Genomic DNA, 21,035 nt, shown 5'->3' on the forward strand with positions numbered 1-21,035 from the left:
GAAAAAGAGACGCTCACGCTAACAAAATACACACAAGACAATCCCTTATCAGTAAACTCTGATTACGCATAAAACGCGAGCGTCTCTTTTATCATAAACCCTTTAGATGCATTTGCAGCAGGCACTTATTTTGAAAAGACGCGTGATGCACATAGGAGCACTCGATACGCAGAACACATATTTTGAAATGACGAACCACACACATGACGGGCTACATACATGTTGTGACGAACTTCGCATCGTGCGCCATCGAAATAAGAAGTCACCGGCTGCCACTTAGCTATTACTAAATGGTTCATATTAGGACCTTTTAAAAGGGTACTGTCCCAGTGACAGCTTTTGTACACATTTTTTTTTTCGAGGGTGCAGAACAGACTTGCAACTGATTTTTGGGTGACAACAAACAAGTTGAGAACCACTATTGACATTTCAGTGACATTCATTTTTTGACACATTTTTATAACATTTAAAGCTGCGATCAGTAACAATATTTTGGTTAAACAAAAATCAGTACATAAAGTGTTTACTACTGTCTCCTTACACTGATTCAAAATGTTAAGCTTATAAAAATGATTTATAATTTAAGATCAGGTCAGATTTTGTGGAAAAACATAAAGATGAATACACTGTCAGAAAAAAAATTCAAAGAACACAAATAACGGACTTCTCGTGCAGATTGGTCTTGCTTGGCAACCTTGGAAGAACGAACTCAGATGGCACTTGTGAGAACACAGAACGCACTTGCGAGAATTGAGATGTGTGGGATCTTCCTATTGGTCACTTGACCTCCCCAGTTTCAACATCACATCATTCATAAAGTGACAAACATACCATTATCTGCATTATTATATGCATTATTAAATTTTTTTATTATGTCATTTTGTAAGGGCAAATATACATAAATATCACTTTTTCATCAGGAAATAATAATATAATCTAAAATAAGAAACTCAATTAAGATTAGTTGTTCTATGCCAATAAAACACACATTTTCATAATCAAATTAGCATTTTTTTATGTATTTAATACTTCAAATGTTTTCAAACAAAACTTTACTTTTATCAGCGTCTCACTCTCGTGCGTTTTGCGTAGCAATTCCTTCCTCCGCCATTGTTTTGCCGCAATGACTTCTGGGACGTAAAGTGATTTCAGCGCGCAAGTCTGCACCTGATGCATCCTCAATATCAAGAACACATCCGGGTATTTTCATGCGTCCTCTTGTACTTGCGTTCTTGAGAATTGGAATTAAACTTCGACGGCTAATGATGACGTAGAGCGAGAACATGAGAATGCAAGATCGCTGAAGAAGCATATTGAGAAACAGTCATATATGTACTATTTAGGTACAGATATGTATACATTTGGTACCTTTGAGGTACTAATATGCACTCTTTTGTACCAGTATGTACTTCTGAGTACTAACATGAACTTTTTAGGTACTGCCCCAGTGACAGCTATGGATCATTTTTTTGGCTGTTCTGACCAAATTTCAAACAATTCTCAAAATAGAGACTAAAGTTTCGGACTGCAGCTTTAAGTCATTTTTCCTAATAATTTTGGAAAGCTGTGCATAATTTGCACATGTTCGTACTTGATTCTATTTTGGCTTAAACGTTTTGCATAATTTAATCAATTTGAGAAGTCCTTAGCTAAGTAAGTCTAACAGCAAGCACTCACAGCTGGGCTCTTGCGTAAGCGGCCCTTTACAGCAAATCTCTGCTCGGTGCATCAGAATGTATTCTCGCTGTCTGCCATATGTAACACTTGAGATAAACAGCAACCATATTCAGGCCTAAAGAAGTATTGAAGAACACAAATCAGTCTGTGCGTCAGAAGGGAGGTGCCTGCGGACTGTGTGACAGATGGAGACTGCACTAGGGCTGTCTGAAGTGTCTTATCAAATGTATAAATGTATACAAAACTTTAAAGGAAAACACCACCGTTTTTTATATTTTACTATATTCTTACCCCAACTTAGATGAATTAATACATACCTATCTTTTTCAATGCGTGCACTTAATCTTTGTACAGCACGTCGTGAATGTGTTAGCATTTAGCCTAGCCCCATTCATTCCTTAGGATCCAAACAGGGATGAATTTAGAAGACACCAAACACTGACATGTTTTCTCTATTTAAAGACTGTTACATGAGTAGTTACACGAGTAAGTATGGTGGCATAAAGTAAAACGTGGCGATTTTTTTAAGTTCTCATAAAAAAATGAGAACTATATTGCATGGCGAAAGAGTACTTAGTTTGCAGCACTTCGACCTCGGGCGCAGTAACATCATCACTCCTGATTACTCCGCCACTTTTGAGTTTGAGCGATAGCCAAATTAGTCCGGATTGATGATGCTACTGCGCTCCGAGGTCGAAGTGCTGCAAACTAAGTGCTCTTCCGCCATACAATATAGTTCTCATTTTTATCCGCTTAAAAAATCACGATGTTTTGCTTTGTGCTCACTCATGTAACTACTCATGTAACAGTCTTTAAATAGGGAAAACATGTTAGTGTTTGGTGTCTTCTAAATTCATCCCTGTTTGGATCCTAAGGAATGAATGGGGCTAGGCTAAATGCTAACACATTCACGATGCGCTGTACAAAGATTAAGCGCACGCATTGAAAAAAGAGAGGGATGTATTAATTTGTCTAAGTTGGGGTAAGAACAAAGTAAAATATCGAAAAACTGTGGTGTTTTCCTTTAAATATCTTAAGTTTAACAAAATGTTTTATTGATATCATACAACATTCCAGCAAGCAATAGGTGCAGACCATCTAGAGCAAAAATAGTCCAGCTATGAGTAACCCAAATAACTTGTGTGATGTTTGATATTCCATCATGGAAGCAAAGTCAATTGTAATGACAAGGAGTTTGGTTTCTTATTTATTTATTTTATTTATTTTCACTGACAGCCCAAATTTTGCCTTGTCTTAGCCTAGACATCTGGGCTGTGTTTGAACGGCTATTAGTCATCTTTTAAAAGCAAATTGCTTGGAATAATAGCTTTTAGTTCCCTTTCCTAGATGTGAAGACGTGGTGTTGAAACTGTCAAAAACCAAACTAAAGAAACCAGGCAATTTTAATAAAATGCTTGCTCAGCATCTGTGCATTCGTATCGTTTGACAGTATGCACTTCAACCGTGAGAAGCCATCTAAAAGAAACCGTCGTTGCCTGTATCGCAGCAAAGAAAAGGCAACAAGCAGAAAAAATCTGTATGTGAGGGTTCATAAAGCATAAAGTGACAGAATGGTTCTGAAGGGGATGAGGTAGGAAGTCCATCAAAGACTGTTTGTCCATGACTGCGTAGTTCAGGTCATCTGAGGTAATGAAAAGAGGGATCTGGTCAAAATTAGTAAAATAATTAAGGTTGGGAAATAAACTCGTTTTTGAATGAATCAATTCAGAATCTCGGGAGAATTACTAGCTGGAACTTTCAGTGTTTTAAACACAATTAAGACCCACTTGCAATGCAAATGTACAGATGGGGACACTTACAGAAGCTTGAACTTAGCATAATGGAAGCTGTGTGAGGTTTCTTCATTAGGAAGACAAACTAGTAAGTAAATTATTAAGTACACTCTAAAAAATAAAGATGCTGGAAAGAGTTCTGTACAACAAAGTATTTATTTATTCCTTTATCATCCTCTTCTTTCTATATCACTAAAAAGTCATATAACACTGTGTAAAAACAGTTTAAATGTGAACTTGTCAAATCAACTGCAATATTATCTAATAACATGCACCCCTGTAACTCTAAAGTTTTGACATGTGAGGAGCTTTTTTTAGACAAACTCCAGCAGATAAGACCCATCTGGTCTCCGAAAATTGTCCCTAATGCACCATAATCCACTGAGCTCGACAGCATCCCAGAATATACCAAGAGTGGTTTTGTGAGCCGTATGCAAATGTTGTGGCAGCATCATCTCATATCTCCCACTCCTTCTGCAGGAGTCCAAAAAACCCTCAGCAGAAGATCATCAAAAGAGTCATAGGGATTGAAGGTGACTTCATCAAGTAAGTTTGTTTTGACTGTTACGTGCCCAATGCTAAAGTTATGAATATAATAACCCTAGATGACCTCATGGTTTGTTTTGTTTGTGCTGAGGCACTTAAAGAGGACATATCATGACTTTTTTACATGTTTCAGGGCAATAATTTGGTCCCCAGTGCTTCTATCAACCTATAAAATGTGAAAAAGATCAACTCGGTAACTTAGTTTTGGTGAACCATTGTCTGTAGGCATGTGAAAAAATAGGTCACTGAAATTTGGCTCCCCCTGTGATGTCAGAAGGGGATAACTCCGCCACTGCCATTTAGTGTAGAGATCAACTCATTTGCATTTTAAAGGTCACACCCAAAAATGGCACATTTTTGCACACATCTACAAAGTGTCAATTTTAACATGCTATAATAAATTATCTGTATGACATTTTGAGCTAAAACTTCACATATGTACCCTGGGGATACCAAAGATTTATTTGACCTCTTAAAAAAGCCTTGTGAAATGTCCCCTTTAAAATTGTCTAAAAGCGTTTCGCCCAAACTAAGTTTTTAGGATGAGATTATACCCTTGAGCTTTTTGAAATATTCTAATTTGTCTTCCTCTTCAAATGCATGTATTGCACAAATGCTCCATTTAGCACCAAGTGTCATTAAACATTAATGTGGCTCTTTAAATCGTTCATGGGCAACAACATCACACCTCAAGGTGATCTTTGGATGAGTTTTCCGGGCTTCATGGATTGATTGCTTCATGATTGTTTTATATATAAGTACAATCTAAAAAACTGTGTTATTTTCAACCCAGTGTTGGGTCAAAAAGAGACGAACCCAACCGTTGATTTAAAAAAAAACAAGAAAATGTTTATATTTGACCCCAGCATAGGTTAAATTACAATGTAATAGGTTGGGTTCATCCCATAGACTGTAAAAATATGGACGTCGTGTCTGTGACGTCACCTGTAGGTTTGTGAAGAAGCCTAAAGTAGGCGGAGCCTGCCGTTACCATCTTGGCAGCGTGTCACTCCTGTATAACCGAAAATTGGCAAAGGGGCGGGATATGGGTGGACCAAAGGTGATTGGATGCTGAAACCACGCCCACCTAGCACGACAGGAGGGACAGCGCCAGCAACTCACCTGTTACTCAAACAGTCATGCCCATAATTATGCAGAACTTAAAGGCTGTCACAAAGGGCAAAATTTGCTATTTAGACCAAAAACACTTTTTTTTTTGCTGTAAAGTTGGGCATTTTAACATGAGTGTCCATGGAAATTGACTCCCTTCTGGAGCCAACCTCTAGTGGCCAGTCGATGAATTGTAGTTTGAGTCACTTTTGTGTCGACGTCACGAAGGTTGTCCCTTGGTTCATCTTTTTTTAACCCAGCGCTGGGTTGAAGATAACCCAGCATTTTAAGAGTATTTGTTTGTTCTATATGGGTCAGTGACACAAACGGTTTGTCAAGAAAAGAAATAAAAAAATCTTGTTTTAAAAGCATCCATCAGGTTTATTTCAATGCACAGTGTATTTATGTTCATTTTATGCAACAAAAAATTACGTTTGCACCATTTTTATGAAAGTTAAGACTGAATGGACCTGAAAATGTCAAATGGTGTAACTGCCAATTGTGCCAAAGAATGAGAAATATTAAATATTTTATCCACCTTTATGGCATGTAAGCGTAATCATCCAAAAAAAAAAAAATCATTTTATTAGTTATTTCTAAATATAAATTTTAATGCGTTTTTTGGAATATTTGTCCTGACATATGCTGAAAACAGCTCTGTTTTCTAAATAATCTTCGACAACTGATGTAAAAAGTTATGTAAAAAAAAAAAAAAATTTTACACTAAACTAGATGATTTTATTTTATTACACATTTTTTATCAATATTTTTATTTTTTCATATAAAAAATACTAATTTAACCAATTGACACAGACCGGTTACACCACATTGACATTTTTACAATTATCCCCCAAATATTCTTGCAAAATGAAATATTAACAGAAATTTTAGACTTGGTCCTCAATAAAGAAAATGTGTGCAAGTGATCTGCAAATTTATTTAGAAATGTTAACCCATTTACATTTAATTTATTCATAAAATTACGTCTGCAACAGATATGAGCTATAGTATTGCTATGACAAACAGTCATCAAAAAAATAAAACAAAGAATGTGTGAGCATTTAGCATCTTTCTTCAGAGTATGTAAAAATGCAGCTTTTATGCATAAACAGAAAGCATTAATGTGTTAACATACTTGATTGCTTTACTTTATCCGTCAGGACCCTGGGATATAAAAACCGTTATGTAAGAGTTCCAGATGGACATCTATGGATTGAGGGAGATCATCATGGCCACAGTTTTGACAGCAACACCTTTGGACCGGTAATGAATTGCAAAGTCAAGCATCACTATTAGTCATCACTATTGCTCTCTGGATCCCAAAATAATAAAATTATAAACTTCAGCACATAATTTATCCCACACTGATGGTGCTACAGACTAAATGATCCTCAGATCGGCCAGTGTGTTGCTTTCAATTTACTCAGTGCCGCTGCTAGCCATTTTGGTTCCCTAAGCATGAATTCCTTTATGATGCCCCCGACCCGAGAAAAAAACTTATGTTTTTGCCAGTTAGACTTTTTCTTACCAAACATATAACTTAATACCAATAACACAATGGGCCCTATTTTAACGATCTAAGCGCATTGTCTAAAGCGCACAGTCTAAACGGGCGTGTCCGATTCCACTTTTGCTAATTTAAAAACAGGAAAAATGGTTTGTGCGCCGAGCGCACGGTCGAAAAGGATTGTTATTCTCGTAATGAGTAATGGGTGTGTTTTGGGCGTAACGTGCAATAAACCAAAGAGTCTTATCTCTCATACCCTTTAAAAGCCAGTCTATGTGCATATACAAGGCTAAAAAGTGCCTAATAATGTTTCTATAGGCTAATTAAATTATATTGGCATTATAATTTTTTTTCATAAGGCTATTTTTGGTGCCCCCTCAGCACTTGGTGCCCTACGCACAGCGCGTGATGCACGTGGTGGGAGTGGCGGCACTGACTTTACTGAGCGATCAGATGTAAGATTTTCAATTCAACCACAACCACAGTGTGCATAAATGATTTTACTATTATTTCAAGATGCATTGTTTTAGTTGTTAACAGAAAGTGTGCCAACATTAGGTATTGCATTTGTCCCAGTTTGACAAATAAAATTGTTTTAGGCTGCATGTGCGAAGGATCACTATATAAATGCTAATACTGTAGACCGATTTTTTTCAGAAATGGAAATAGCAACCTTCATGTGCTTAAATGTATTAAGATTAAAATGTTATTAGTTCTTTAATGATCTTTTTGGACAAAGTCATACAGTAGCACTTTAAAATGTTGTGCTGTTTCGCTGCTGACATACGGTGTGACCTGGACTTTAATCCTTCATGACCGTAGCCACAGATGGTTTGCTTGGAGATTACAGCCGCAGTTCGAATACTTTAAATTGACATTGAGGTCTTGTCATGCTGTTGAAGCGAAAGGATCTGTGTGTTCCATATCATCCCTGCAGGTGATTACATTATAAACCCCTTCAAATCCATCAAAACCCTGCAGGTATTTACAATACCCTCCAAATGGAAGTTTTCAAGAGCTTGCTGGAATCATCCACATCCCCCGGCTATAAAAAGCAATGGGGTCTTTTACTTTTAATGCTGGAAATATATTGCTTTGTGTTCAGTGGATGACAGATATCATCTAGTTCTTGTTCCACCAGGCCCTTCGTCAGATTGTCAAAACCTTTTCTTTTCAAGGCATTGTGTTTTTGATTTTATACTGTTCATGATTCCTTGAAAGCAGAAATTTGATCGTACCAATCTCTACAGGTTTCGCTTGGTCTTGTTCACGGCCGGGCTTCTCACATCATTTGGCCACCCAACCGATGGCAAAGAATAGAACCGTCTCTACCCCTTGACCGGAGACCACTGTTAAACTGGGATGGAGAGGATTGCGGTAATGACTGAAATTGACAATTATAGATCCATGGCAAACTTTGAGTACATAGAATATTGTAATGGACAATTTGCTGATATTTTTTTTATTGTACTTTAGGTTATTTTATATAGTTAATTATTTTCATTTGTACATACTTCTACTTCTTGTGCTTTATGGTCAAATGCCACACAGATACAAAAGTGGTATGTACAGTATTGTACATGTTATTGATTTACAGTAGATATAAACAATGTACTATAATGTTTGTTTTAATAAAAGACGCTGTCATATACTTATTTTCCAAAACGGTTCATTTCTAGTGGTATACAAAGCTAAATTTTTTTAAAGAGTTCAGATACGCCTGACATGTTTTCTTGTAAATTAGCATTTTTATCAGGCTCTTATGTTTGAAATGAAATGTCAATTGAAATGTCTTATTTTACAAATATCACTTTAGTCATTTCATTGGTATTTAACAAATTTGACTGTCTTTCACTGCAAAACCCTCTAAGTGCATGCAGGCTTTTTTTAAACTAAAAAAAAAAAACACTTAAAAAACATAGTAAACAGATGCAAAATCACTAAAGATGTAACTTAAAACATTGCAAATGATGAACGTCAGAATTTAAAATGTAAAAATAAAGTAACCGAAGCACACAGTAGGGTGATTCTTGCGAAATTAGACTTATGAGGTGTCATGAAACATTTTAATAAAAAAAAGTAAATCCACAGTAAGAGTATTAAAATAAGAAGCATACAGTTACAAACATCTCTTCATGCACATGATTTCAAATGACATCATACAAACCAATTTTGTTGTTTTTTCCACATTTAAGGGGAACATTTTCATTACCGCAACGTGTCCATGACTGGATTTGGGTTGTTTGACATGGAAAATTTATAATTTAAAAAATGTGAAACATGGGGTATTTGGTGATCATTGGTTAATGTAGAGACAATAATAAAGAATATAAATGTGTCCAAGACCAATTTTCTCATCCTCCGCAACAATTATCAATCATTGTTTAAGGCCTAAAGGAACTAACATTTTCAACAAAAAATAGTTGGAAGGGACATAATTGACTGTGACACTCAAGATGGCTACCAGGTAAGCAGTTCTTATTTTATCTCTAAAAGTTGAAATTTTGTTTGTCTTAGTAGACAACTTTTTAGTTCTCATTACCGAAACATGAGTTTTCAAATGCATATATTTAATGTAATATCATGTTGCGGTAATGATAATTTTTGATAATGATAATCTAAAAACTTTAAATAATTCTATAGGAAATATTTTTTAAATCTTCTAAAAATAATGGTTATAGTAAGTTCAGACATTAATCTTATATGTCCTGGAGTGTCCCTTTTAATCAAGCCTATTTTTAATATAACCCCAATTTCATAGCAATACATTTCATATTTCATGATTAAATTTCAAAGATCTTGTTTGACATCATTATCAAACGCGTATCTGACACAGCCACCTGTTCTGTGTTGTGGATAAAGTATTTTCTTATTCGCAAACCCTGCGTAAGAGCAAAAATTGGCTGCAATTTTGTATTGATCCCGCACTGCCTAAGATAGATTTGTCCTTAAATGCCATGGCTGTGAATTTGTTGATTGCTATAAGACTGCTTTCCTCGAGGAGGTCGAACGCCATGCAAGACTAAACTCGATAGGATTTAATGTGAGTGGCCACAGGTCAATACGGATATTCGAACAAGGCTGTGATGTGTTCAATGTCTGTCAAACATAAATCAACACAGACAGCCCTAAGGCTAAAGTACGCCGGGGAACAGGCGCAAATCTTTGGGGTACTGCAGAAGATGAAGATAATTGAATTGTAGACAAACAGGGCCTAAATACCCACAATTTGAAAGCGTACGTGTACTATATTCAGCTTAAATACACTGTCATAGATTTTTATGTTACTAATTAAGTTAAACCATTTCAACTTGTTTTTATAAGTTATGTCAACTTATCACAAGTACAAACTTATAATAGTAGGTTCAAGTTGTTGTTTTTTACTGTGTATGTGTTTTTCACATTATGGCGTTCTGGATTCTTGTCCCAGGTAAATAAGACGTCTCGCATTGGTGACAACAAAGCATGATTTCAAGTTTTTAATCTTCTCTAGGACACCGTAAGCGATCATGTCATCGTAGCTTATTTCAGTGGCCACAAAACTCCTCTGAGGGGAAGCAATCTTTCATTGAACATGACAACCGCATTACATACTCGCGAGACGAAATTGAAGCCCCGAATTGAATTTACCTTACAGAGTGAAAGAGATGCTTTCATTTGGTGATGCAAATGCAAGCTGAACTGTGTATCTTTTTCGTGAAGCGCTTATGTGCAGAGGATACCTGCATGTGTTTCATATTATGGATTAATATGAGCATATGTTTACTGGTCCTGTGTGAATTATGAACTAAAAGATTATAAATCTGAATTTAAGATGAAAAATTTATCTGAAAATGATTGAAGTGGATGTGCGGCATTTGTGGTCACAATTAACCTTAAAGAGATAGTAGAATTCTGTCATCCTTTACTCACCTTCATGTTTTTACAAATTTGTATACATTTCTTTGGTCTGATGAACAAATGAAGATATTTTGAGAAATGTTTGTACCCAAACTGTTCATGGACCCCATTCAATTCCATAGTAGGAAAAAGAATACTATGGAAGTAAATGGGGTCCACAAACGTTTTGGTTACAAACATTCCTCAAAATATCTTTCTTTGTGTTCAAATAACAAGGTCAAATGAGACACAACCATCTTTTAACAGTATACATAACTATATTCTCAGTTACTGGGCGAAGTGATTTTCACAACTCTATTTTGTCACTTATCGGTATGCTAGCAGGAGCCATTCACTTCCAGTCTTTGTGCTAAGCTAAGCTAAGCTAGCGGGGGCTGCGTCAGACAGAGTTACAACACGCCCAGAGATGAGAAAGGTATGTATGGACTTAAACTCTGGGGGATACGGTGAATAAGCTAAATTCCCAAAATGTGGGCGTGTTCCTTTAAAACATGAAAAGCATGATGCAGGAGCAGCAAAACATCTAAGTTACATATGTATACTGTAATGTGCTTTATAAAGGCAGAGGGTTTTTTTTCCATCTCTTTTTGTTATCTCATATGGTGGCAACAGGCTGCAGAATCAGACTGACCCAATTAAAACTCAATCCTCAGCTCCGGACCTGAAGGCAGCCGGCAGTTGTTTGGTTTCGCTGATAAATAACAAGGAGCACAGAATCCGCTGTATTATTACCTGTCTTTTGTGTGACGCTCCCTTAAGGCTTCAGTAATGGCCTCTACAACAGCATATTTGCAACGACTAATAAGCTCATTAACTCATTCAGCATACATGTGGCTTTTGTGTGGTATCAATGCACTTTGCACCTTTTCATTTATCCTAAAGGGTATTTCAGAAAATAGGTTATCGTTGGTAATTAGTGGATTTTTGACGGTTATCCCTGGTGTGGAATCGACCTGATAGAAATGAGAAAATATACATGTTTTTATCATAGGCTGAGAGCTTATGCTTTTTCAAAGAAATTACATTTATTTAGGCAGATGATTTTATCATGTATGATCTTTGGGAATCGAACCCAAGACCTTTGCGCTGGTAACACATTGCTTTACCAACTAATCCAGGGGGGGCACGTGAATTGTACATTTTTAAAGACTCTGAAGTTACCAAGTGGTTGATGTCTTAAGGGCAACATTATTTTATATGGGATTACATTTCAATCAACCAATCAGATTTCAGAAATACGTTTACAGTCTGTTTTAACCCAGATAGCAATTTTGTTCAGGCCCAGCTCCGGCCCACACAACCAGTTTTTCCTCGGCCCACATACAACAAAGAATGACGGCCCTACAGTGGCCCAGTTCTGAATTACGGACAAAGGCCACACATGGGCCACAACTGGCCCATGTCTCTGACAGATAATAGCCCATAATTGGCCCAAACCTGGGCCAGAACAGGTTATAACATCGGTACCAGTTCTCAGCCATAGGTCAACCATATTAAAACCAGCATTTAACCAGAACTTCCAAAACTGAGCCATAACTCAGCCTAATCTTGCCCAAATTATATTAATAAATAAATCACACGAAAAATTACTTTCAAATTGTTTGCCTTTTTATTAATCAATAGCACACAAGTCAATAACACTACGACATTGTATGTGTTAAAACTCTTCTAGTATAAACTGCCAGCAATAAACAAAAATACTAGTTTGTTCAAATACATTATTGGCATGAGTCTAACAACAACAACTTAAATTACAAAGCAATTTCATCCTTAGTAAACAAACAAAAGTTTAGAACAAACTGATAATAAAAAAAACCTTTGTGACAGTTACATTTGTGTGTTAAATGTAGCTTGCCCAAATTGCCAGCTATACACAAATACAGAAGTTCATTGAAATTAATATATACGCATGAATAGAAATTTAAATGAATTACCATGGGTAAATACAAGTTTAAACCAAACTGAACTTAAAAGTTAGTTAATTAGAAACTTCATGTGTATGTGAAACCAACTCTACAACCAGCCAGCCAGCAAAGATACAAGGTCCAGTTAAAGTATTAGCATGAATCTAACTAGGGTAATTTCAAATAAAACGAAAAATTAAAACAATACAATTCATAAAAATGAAACAAACAATCAAACACTAATAATAATCTATGTGTATGAGAAAGTGTTCCTATTCAGGATTGTCCTCAACAAGAAGTACTGCTTTCCAGTGTCTCTTTTCTTCTCAGCTCCTCTTTCCATAGATGTAAACATTACAGCAGCCCACTGTTATATAAAAGAAAACAGATGCAAATCAATAATTGTTATGAAGCAAAAGCCATATAATAAAGTAATTAAAAGCATAATGGTATACTTTAAAACAAACAGTTAGATAAACAATTAGAAGATGAACCTTTTAGGATGAACTGCTTCTGTTTTCTCCCTCAAGTTGCTTTGGATGAAAATGTCTGCGCTGAATGTCTAAATAAAATGAAACATAGCTTAGACCTTAAAGAGGTACTTTTCATTTAGATACAAAGCAAATGAGATATGTTCTAAGCATGTATTTAAAATATATTATATTAGGAATATCCCCATTATTAGTTACCAAGAAAATTAAGTCAAATCAATATAAATGAAAGAGAGAAGAACCATATACTGCACGTCTAAGGTCTTCACAATTGCTGTCATACTTTATCCACCTATGAGAAATTCAGCTTTGCAGATATAATTCTAAATATTTGTAAATATTGATTTTGGAAGCAATTAAATTAACATTAAATTAAATGGTGGCCCTGATGTACTGTCACTAACCTGAATGTCACCTCCTCCTGTCCTGTCAGCATCCTTGTCCCACCTCTTTACCTGAAGCAAACACAGCAGATGATTAACAGAAAATAATTTCACAGTATTCCATATATTCAAAATATTTGTATTTTTACCATTTTCCTTTGTATTCAACAATGCAATTCGGGTAACTAAAGTAATGTTAGGCTATGGTCAGTTCTTACTCACCTAATGAATGAAACCACTGTCCAGCCCTCTGTATTTATCAGCTTTCACTGAAATCACAATGTGACTATTTAGCCATATAGAGCAATCTTTTGATAATAAACACAAAGATGCAAACATGAGCCTCAACATTTAATTTACCTTAATGTGTCTATTGGAATATACACCCCATCATCCTTCTCTTGTCCCACTCCAGAGTCTTCATGACTTGATGAACACAGACACACTTTCATCAAAAAAGGAAATTAAACGTTACAGAAATACATTTTTAAATATGTTTTTTATATAAATGTTCTAACATCAGGAAGACCAGATAACCAAATTCGATTACTTCATTATAATATGATCACAGTTATTCATAACCTGATAGAAAACAGCTAATTTAATATCAATATAACGTTAATTGTCACACATTACGTTACACACGAATCACGTAAACGTTTGCATCCCTTTATGCGTTTGTAAGACATTTAAACAAAAACATTTTTATGATTGAGTTTAAATATTTAAGTTCAGGTACTTACTATCTTTCATCCTGCTGCCTTTGAAATCTGTCCGTTATGAATGATTGACGCGGTGTAACTGCTACTCCGACGGTAACCCCGCCTATTGGTTAATTTGATTGGCCGCCGCTCGGCTTCCGTTAACAGGAAAGCTCATCTTCTGTTATGTGATTGGCCAGTGGCACTCGCCTTTTTTGATTTGATTGGCCATCTCAATAATTTTTGACAAGGTGTTCAACGTAATGCTGAGTTGCAGGAACTGAGAAACGGATGACGTTAAAATACCGCGAGAGTGATTTGAAATCAGAATGCTGTCCATGATCTTTCGAGTCGCTCTCGCAGTACTTTGATGTCATCCGCGTGTAGGTTCTTGTTGCACTTCATAAATAAACTGCGCATCCTTAACGTAACGCGAAGGTTAACAATACATTTTGTTTATTTCTGCAGTATCTAACATTTGATTGTACACAATGATAGTTTTACTTAGTCATTGAAGTCAGAAATCTTCAGCACAGTAACGTTTATTTCTGCAGTATCTAACATCTGATTGTACACAATGATAGTTTAGTCATTGAAGTCAGAAATCTTCAGCAGGAATAAACTCCTGCTACAATGAAAATCGCGCAAAAGCAAGTTTAAATAGAAACGATCCATGGTGCTTCTCAAAGCAACGTTATAGAAACTTTTAAATTCAGAAAGAAAAACTTTTGGAAATTCAGGGTCATTTGAACAAAATAATCTTGACCCATGATCTGAAGGCAAGTTTATGTGATTGAAATGTAGACAAACATGTCCAAATATATTAGTTTCTTTTAATACAAAACTAACATTTTACTTAATAAAGGTTAAATTAACATTCAGATTAAGATAGCCTGAAAATCCTTCAATTCTTCTAATTATTTATTATAAATCAGTATTTTAAATGTGGCTTACAATCACTAGACTGATCTGGGCCAGAATCACTACACTGATCTGGGCCACATACCTCCCAATCACAACTGGCCCAAATATTATCTGCCATCATGGATCCAGTGCCATCATTGCCACACCTGGCCCATACTTGGCTGACATGTTGCATGCCGTTGCCGGCAGCACGCCAGCAGTGCCATCATGAGGCCACATTCGGGCCGAGTCCGTCTGCTATCTGGGAAGTTTAAGGTTACAACGACGAGGATTAGCTGCTTCTAAACCATTGTTTTTCGCTTATCATTTCCCTCTGATTTTAGGGTTCAGTTATGGTTGGGTTTATGTTTTATTTTAAAATATAATTTTTTTTCTCCTCAGCAGGACATCTCTCACTTAAAATTAAAATTTGAAATCAAGGCTAGCATCGCTAACATTTGTCATTTGTAGATCTAAATATTAATTTACATTTGATTAATCGTTAGTGCCGCCTTGCTACTTGTAAAGAGCAGTTTTCAAACAGACGCTTCACAATTCAAGATAGTAAAACAGCGCCATCATGGGGTTGAACAAAGACGGTAAATATCATAGTGTGAGTGAATGCTTACATTTTATCATTTAGTAGACACCTTGCAATTTATTTAACCAATTAAAACACATTTATAAACACATGTTTTTATCAAATGTATCTTTAGGAAGCCAAAAGCAGAACAAAATTATTAGTAAGTGTAAATAATATAAAAGTAAAATCATACATGCATAAATCAAATGTCAATTATTTTATATTTTGAAATAAAATTTATTATCCTGCATAATATAAATTATAAATTATTTATTTTATTTTTTATTTCTTTCCTTCTTCATTGAGTTTTTTTATTACCAGTGTTTCAATATGTTACATGGAAAAATACAAAGCTACACAAAATGTGCAACTACACTTATTACAATACTGAGAAAAATAAAAAATAAATAAAGACAAAGTATTCATTTTCTGCAATGAATATGAGATTAAGAAAGTAACAGTAATAGATTAATTATGTAATACTCATTTTCTCTTGTTTTGTTTGTGGTATAGAAACCCAACAATACATCTTTAAATAACAATGAAAAATTTAACAGTAGGTTACTGTTAATATATTTACAGAAATCAATCCAAAATAATTGTGTATAATCACATTCCCAAAAAATATGAAGTGCTGTTTCATTGGAAGCACCACAAAAAAGGCAGCTTATTGTGTCTATATCCACTTGAAGTCTTTTTAAGTATACTTTGGCTGGATAAAACCTATGTAACAATTTAAATGATACTTCCCTCACCTTGTTAGTTATTCATTATTTAAGGGGAAGCGTCCATACATTTTTCAATTCAATAACAAAGTTCCCCCAATATGACACCACATTAGAATTATTACAAGAGATCCGATTTTAAAGTTATGGTATGACGGGCGTTTTCCTATTGGGATTTCAAAAGGGGTGTTCGCTAATTTAACAGCCTCCCTAAGAAGTATAGCTTTCTTAGGTATGGCATCCATAACAAAAGATAAACACATAAACAATACATTTTTTGGGAGTTACTGAAAATTTTAATTTAGATGAGAATTCTGCATAGGATAAAACCTACTGAGTAAAGGAGTTGGGAAACAGTTAAGAATTTTTTACTGTACTTTCTAAGATTATTTTGATACAAGATATCTCGGTTGTTCCAAATAAAGTACTGGTGGGATGAAAAATTGTGTTGTATATGTTTTGGTTTTAAACAAATTCGTGTCATTTGTGAGTGACGCACATACGTGCATTCTCCAGTCCGGCAGGTGGCGCTGCGGCCGCTACAAGTTGCTTATGCATGTCAAGAAAGAAGTTGTTTAGAAAACGTATCGTCTCTGTTGCGTTGTTAAAACACACACAGTACTGTAAAGAGATGTTTATTTTTAATTATACATCTTTGTAACCAAAACAGAACCAGGATCGTCTTCGTCCTCGGTAAGATTTTCTTTATTTCCCTTTATAAAGCAGTCGGGTCATTCATCCATCCATGCTAACGTTAGTTCTGTGCTAATGATGATAATCTTCCTCATTTGAGTATTGTGACATCGTTTATATAACTGCACATCATAAATATGACTCGTTAAATAAAACATTAAAGCTGTGAAAATCAGGGACTTCTGGTTAAATAAAGTGTATACAGAATGTAAACATAACCTCGTGTACGAACATGCATGCAGTCACAAAGTCTAATAAAATGCTTCTGTTTTACATGAATGCATTTTTCTTGAACATTATATTATGTGAGAGAATTCAAACATGAATTTTAGCGTTCCTTAGTTTTTAATATTTCCCCTTTTATGCTAATTTCAGCATGCCCTACCATGGGCTTTAAACATCACGTACATGCCTTTCAGAAATGTATATTAAAATGTAAATGCAAAATTAAATCTGGGTTCGTTTTGAATAAAGAAACTAAGAAAATTGCACCACCACCACAAAACAGCAACACTATATCTATTTGGAACAAGTACACAATTTCAGCATCATTTTGGGTTTATTTTTTATTTTTCACAACCTTACAACTTTTTTTTGCAGGTTGTAATTTAAGTTATTGAATATCAATGTGATTTCAGGCTTTCGAGCTCTATGCCAGTTTGCCCATTTAATTTTTGCATAAATGTAATGTTTTACATGTGATGCACCTGATGATAATTGTTTCCTGTCCTGTGTCGGCCCGCTCTCAGATCATTCGAGTGCTGTGCCCTCAGGCCAGCGTTTCCAATGAAAATGTCCCTCGCCCAGAGAGTTCTCCTGACATGGATCTTCACGTTAATCTTCCTCATTATGCTGGTCCTGAAGCTGGACGAGAAAATCCACTGGAGCTGGTTCCTTATCTTCCTTCCTGTCTGGACCTTCGATGTCATTCTCCTTCTCATGCTCATTGTCAAAATGGCAGGCCGCTGCAAGCCGGTGTTCGACCCTCGCAACGGGGCAGAGAACTTGAAGAAGCGCGTATGGTACCTCGTGGCCATGCTGCTTAAACTGGCGTTCTGTCTGATGCTGTGTGCCAAACTAGAAAGACTAATGGACGTTTTGGTGAGCTCGGTGTGCGTACCGCTGTGGGCACTGCTGACAGGGGCATTGGTCGAGCTGGGGTACAACGTTTTTCACTTCAGAAGAGACTGAGCATGTAAACGGTACTTTTAAAGGAGATATGCAAGCTGTAATTCAAATCATCTTTACTGTGTTCATAAGGGGTTGAGTAAAACATCTTTAAAATACATACTGTATGTCATTCATGAAGAAGAGATTTTTCTGTAGGGACGTATCGCAATTTAAAGCTCTTTTTTTCAGGAATTGCTTGTATGTTACAGGCCGAGTGATGACTATGCTGAATTGCCTGCATGTTCATATTATTGATGCAGGGAGGTTTATGGATTTCGGTGGTGAGTTTCCGCTCAGGTGACAGAAATGATTTTATTGTGAATGTTGATTGTATTTATTACATTTTAGTTAAACACTGAGATCGTTAGTGACGTACCTCTAAACTATTGGACAGTTAAGATACTGTTTCTTTCAACTAGTACTGTAACAAAACATGAAAAGATGTGTTCTACCATAATGGTGTATATTTATGTCTGTCTTTTTTTCGATATCATACGCTTGCATTGCACAATAATTCAGTTTTATTTTCTCTTATGGTCAAAATCTGTAAATAATAAAACAATAATAGCAATGTTCTTGCCATTAAATAAAGATGCATTTAACATTTCTTACTATGCGTTCCATTTTCATAAGTGCCTATTATTAATTTAATTTATTATTAATATATTTTATAAGGTGTTTATGTGAACATGCATGGAAGGTGTTTTCACAAGATATTAAAATATATAATAAGTTATTTTTTGCTTTTTCAAAGGGTTTTATTTGGTACTTAATATCATGGATCACAAGATATGTTGGACCAATTGTGCCTTTCTCTGTTTATGACTTTCAGTCCTGTTAAAAATTGTTAAATGGAACATATAAAATAATTTGTTGGTGTCCCAAGAGTATGTATGTGAAGTTTTAGCTCAAAATACCATATAGATAAAATGCAAATGAGCTGATCTCTGCACTAAATGGCAGTGCTGTGGTAGGATAGTGCAGATTAAGGGGCAGTATTACTATAGCAAGATCCCCTTCTGACATCACAAGGGGAACCAAATTTCTGTAAGCTATTTTTCCACATGCTTGCAGAGAATGATTTACCAAAACTAAGTTACTGGGTTGTTCTTTTTCACATTATAGGTTGATAAAAGCACTGGGGACCCAAACTATAGCACTTAAATATGGAAAAAATCTGATTTTCATGATATGTCCCCTTTAACAAGTTACTCTACCCTGATAACAGAGTTTGACAAAACAGAACTGACACAGACTCATTTTCACAACAGGAAATCATGATTGTCATCTACACTGTAAAAAGTGAAAGTTGGATTTACTTAAATACTGAAAATCTAAATAATCCTAAAATATATTATATTGCAATTACTTAAAGAAGCAGTTCACCCAAAAAAAAATGGTCCGCATTGACTTAACCATAGTAATTTTTATTCCTACTGCGCTCAAAAAAATGAACTTTCACTTTAATTTGACTTAATCCTTTCATATTGTCATTACTTAAAAAAATCTATTTAACAATATGAACTTACATACTACTGAATTATTTCAGTCGGTAACACCTCAAAAAGAATTTAAACTTTTTTTATGCAAAGTTAGAAATTTGAGTTGAGAAAGCTCACCTAACTTTTTTAGGTATTACCGGGTGAAGTAATTTTTAAGTAGATCCAACTTTCACTTTTTAACAGTGTATATAACACTTTTTACACAAAAATATATTATTATTATGGCCTGTAACCAGTGGTGTATTAAGACCTTGTGGTGCCTCTGAGCAACAGCTCCATACAGGTGCCCCCCGACCCACCTCACAAATGATCGTGCAAGAATCCACTTTCTTAATAATTTATAAGATTTTGTAAAAATGAAAGTTAGCAATTATTAAATTGCACAAGCTGTCAAAATAAACATGTCACTTTTGTAAAAAAGAACATACAAAAATAAACTATACTATTTAAGCATATTTAACAACATTGTTATTGTGCACCTGCTCACTGGTGCAATGCTACATTGCTTGTAATGAACAACACAAACAAAAAAATTGCAGTGATATTATGCACAAATTCTCAAACAATTTACAATTGCACTTTTCAGGATTTTGACCAAGCAAATTGGCATATGATGTCTTCGAAATCTATGTCCCTAACCAGCTTATATTCAATGGCAAGCAGAAAACTGCGTATTTGTGGGATTTTGTGTAAAGTGGCTAAATGTGCTCTTTGTCTTTTTTAAATTTTCTTTGGCACTGCCACTTAGCTGCTGCCGCTTCTCCGACATCTCCTTATTGTTTGTGGCACTTTTGGCTGTCTGCCAATCATTTTCCAGACAGTTGTTGTGCATGTCACGCTTACTTGGCATAAGATGCACGACTTATGTCTTAAAAAACAAGTACTATCGTAATATTATAAAAATTTAATTTTTTATTGTTGGTTTCAGTTGGTGCCCCTAAGGTCTTGGTGCCCCTGGGCACTCACCCAGTTTGTCCATATGGTTAATCCTCCCATGCCTGTAAGATCTTGTGTTCCATGACAATGAGTGCCAAATTATTAAAATAATTAAAAATATAACCATTTGATGAATATAAAAAATATAACTGCAATTATAAAATCACCAATAAAGAAATACAAATTTCTGAAATGATTTACTCATCTTTATGTTGTTGTACATTGTACCCTGTATGGGTTTCTTTATTCTGTCAAACACAAATGAAGGTATTTTGATAATTGATGGTGAAGTCACAGTTGATGCTACCCATTGACTTCCATAGTAGAAAAAACAAATACTATGGTAGTCAATATGTACCATCATCAACTGTCTACCATCATTTATCGAAATATCAGAATACAGAAACTTATACAGGTTTACAACAACATGAGGATGAGTCAATTATGACAGCATTTAATTTTTTTGGGTTAACTATCCCTTTAAAGTCATATGAATTTCTTGGACCACAAT

At 35.3% G+C, this 21,035-nt stretch overlaps 2 protein-coding genes and 1 long non-coding RNA gene across 5 annotated transcripts in view; 2 read left to right on the top strand and 1 right to left on the bottom strand.

Moving 5' to 3' along the window:
• Window positions 1-8,284, top strand: part of immp2l (inner mitochondrial membrane peptidase subunit 2) — a 107,600-nt gene extending 99,316 nt beyond the window's left edge. The window contains exons 4-6 of one of the 2 annotated variants that reach the window (XM_065291954.1): window positions 3,951-4,016; window positions 6,287-6,389; window positions 7,884-8,284. In XM_065291954.1, the coding sequence (XP_065148026.1) occupies window positions 3,951-4,016; window positions 6,287-6,389; window positions 7,884-8,021 (307 nt within the window). In that variant the 3' untranslated portion in view covers window positions 8,022-8,284. The remainder of the gene's footprint in view (window positions 1-3,950; window positions 4,017-6,286; window positions 6,390-7,883) is intronic. The other variant, XM_065291955.1, reaches the window with a different exon arrangement.
• Window positions 8,285-11,854: 3,570 nt separating this feature from the next.
• Window positions 11,855-14,100, bottom strand: LOC135781832 (uncharacterized). Of its 2 annotated transcripts, none has more exons than XR_010545269.2 (6): window positions 14,055-14,100; window positions 13,672-13,756; window positions 13,534-13,597; window positions 13,333-13,383; window positions 12,932-12,999; window positions 11,855-12,804 (listed from the first exon to the last, which is right to left on the bottom strand). It is a non-coding gene; the product is annotated as an uncharacterized lncRNA (long non-coding RNA). The 2 variants fall into 2 exon arrangements; XR_010545270.2 differs by having other exon boundaries at window positions 13,534-13,580; window positions 14,055-14,084.
• Window positions 14,101-16,769: 2,669 nt separating this feature from the next.
• Window positions 16,770-18,693, top strand: tmem60 (transmembrane protein 60). Its single transcript, XM_065292400.2, has 2 exons — window positions 16,770-16,916; window positions 17,666-18,693. The coding sequence occupies exon 2, from the start codon at window positions 17,703-17,705 to the stop codon at window positions 18,105-18,107; it is 405 nt and encodes a 134-aa protein (XP_065148472.1). The 5' UTR covers window positions 16,770-16,916; window positions 17,666-17,702; the 3' UTR covers window positions 18,108-18,693.
• The last annotated feature ends 2,342 nt before the right edge of the window (window positions 18,694-21,035 follow it).

Source organism: Paramisgurnus dabryanus, chromosome 23, assembly GCF_030506205.2.
Source record: "Paramisgurnus dabryanus chromosome 23, PD_genome_1.1, whole genome shotgun sequence".
In the NCBI taxonomy this organism is placed as follows: domain Eukaryota; kingdom Metazoa; phylum Chordata; class Actinopteri; order Cypriniformes; family Cobitidae; genus Paramisgurnus; species Paramisgurnus dabryanus.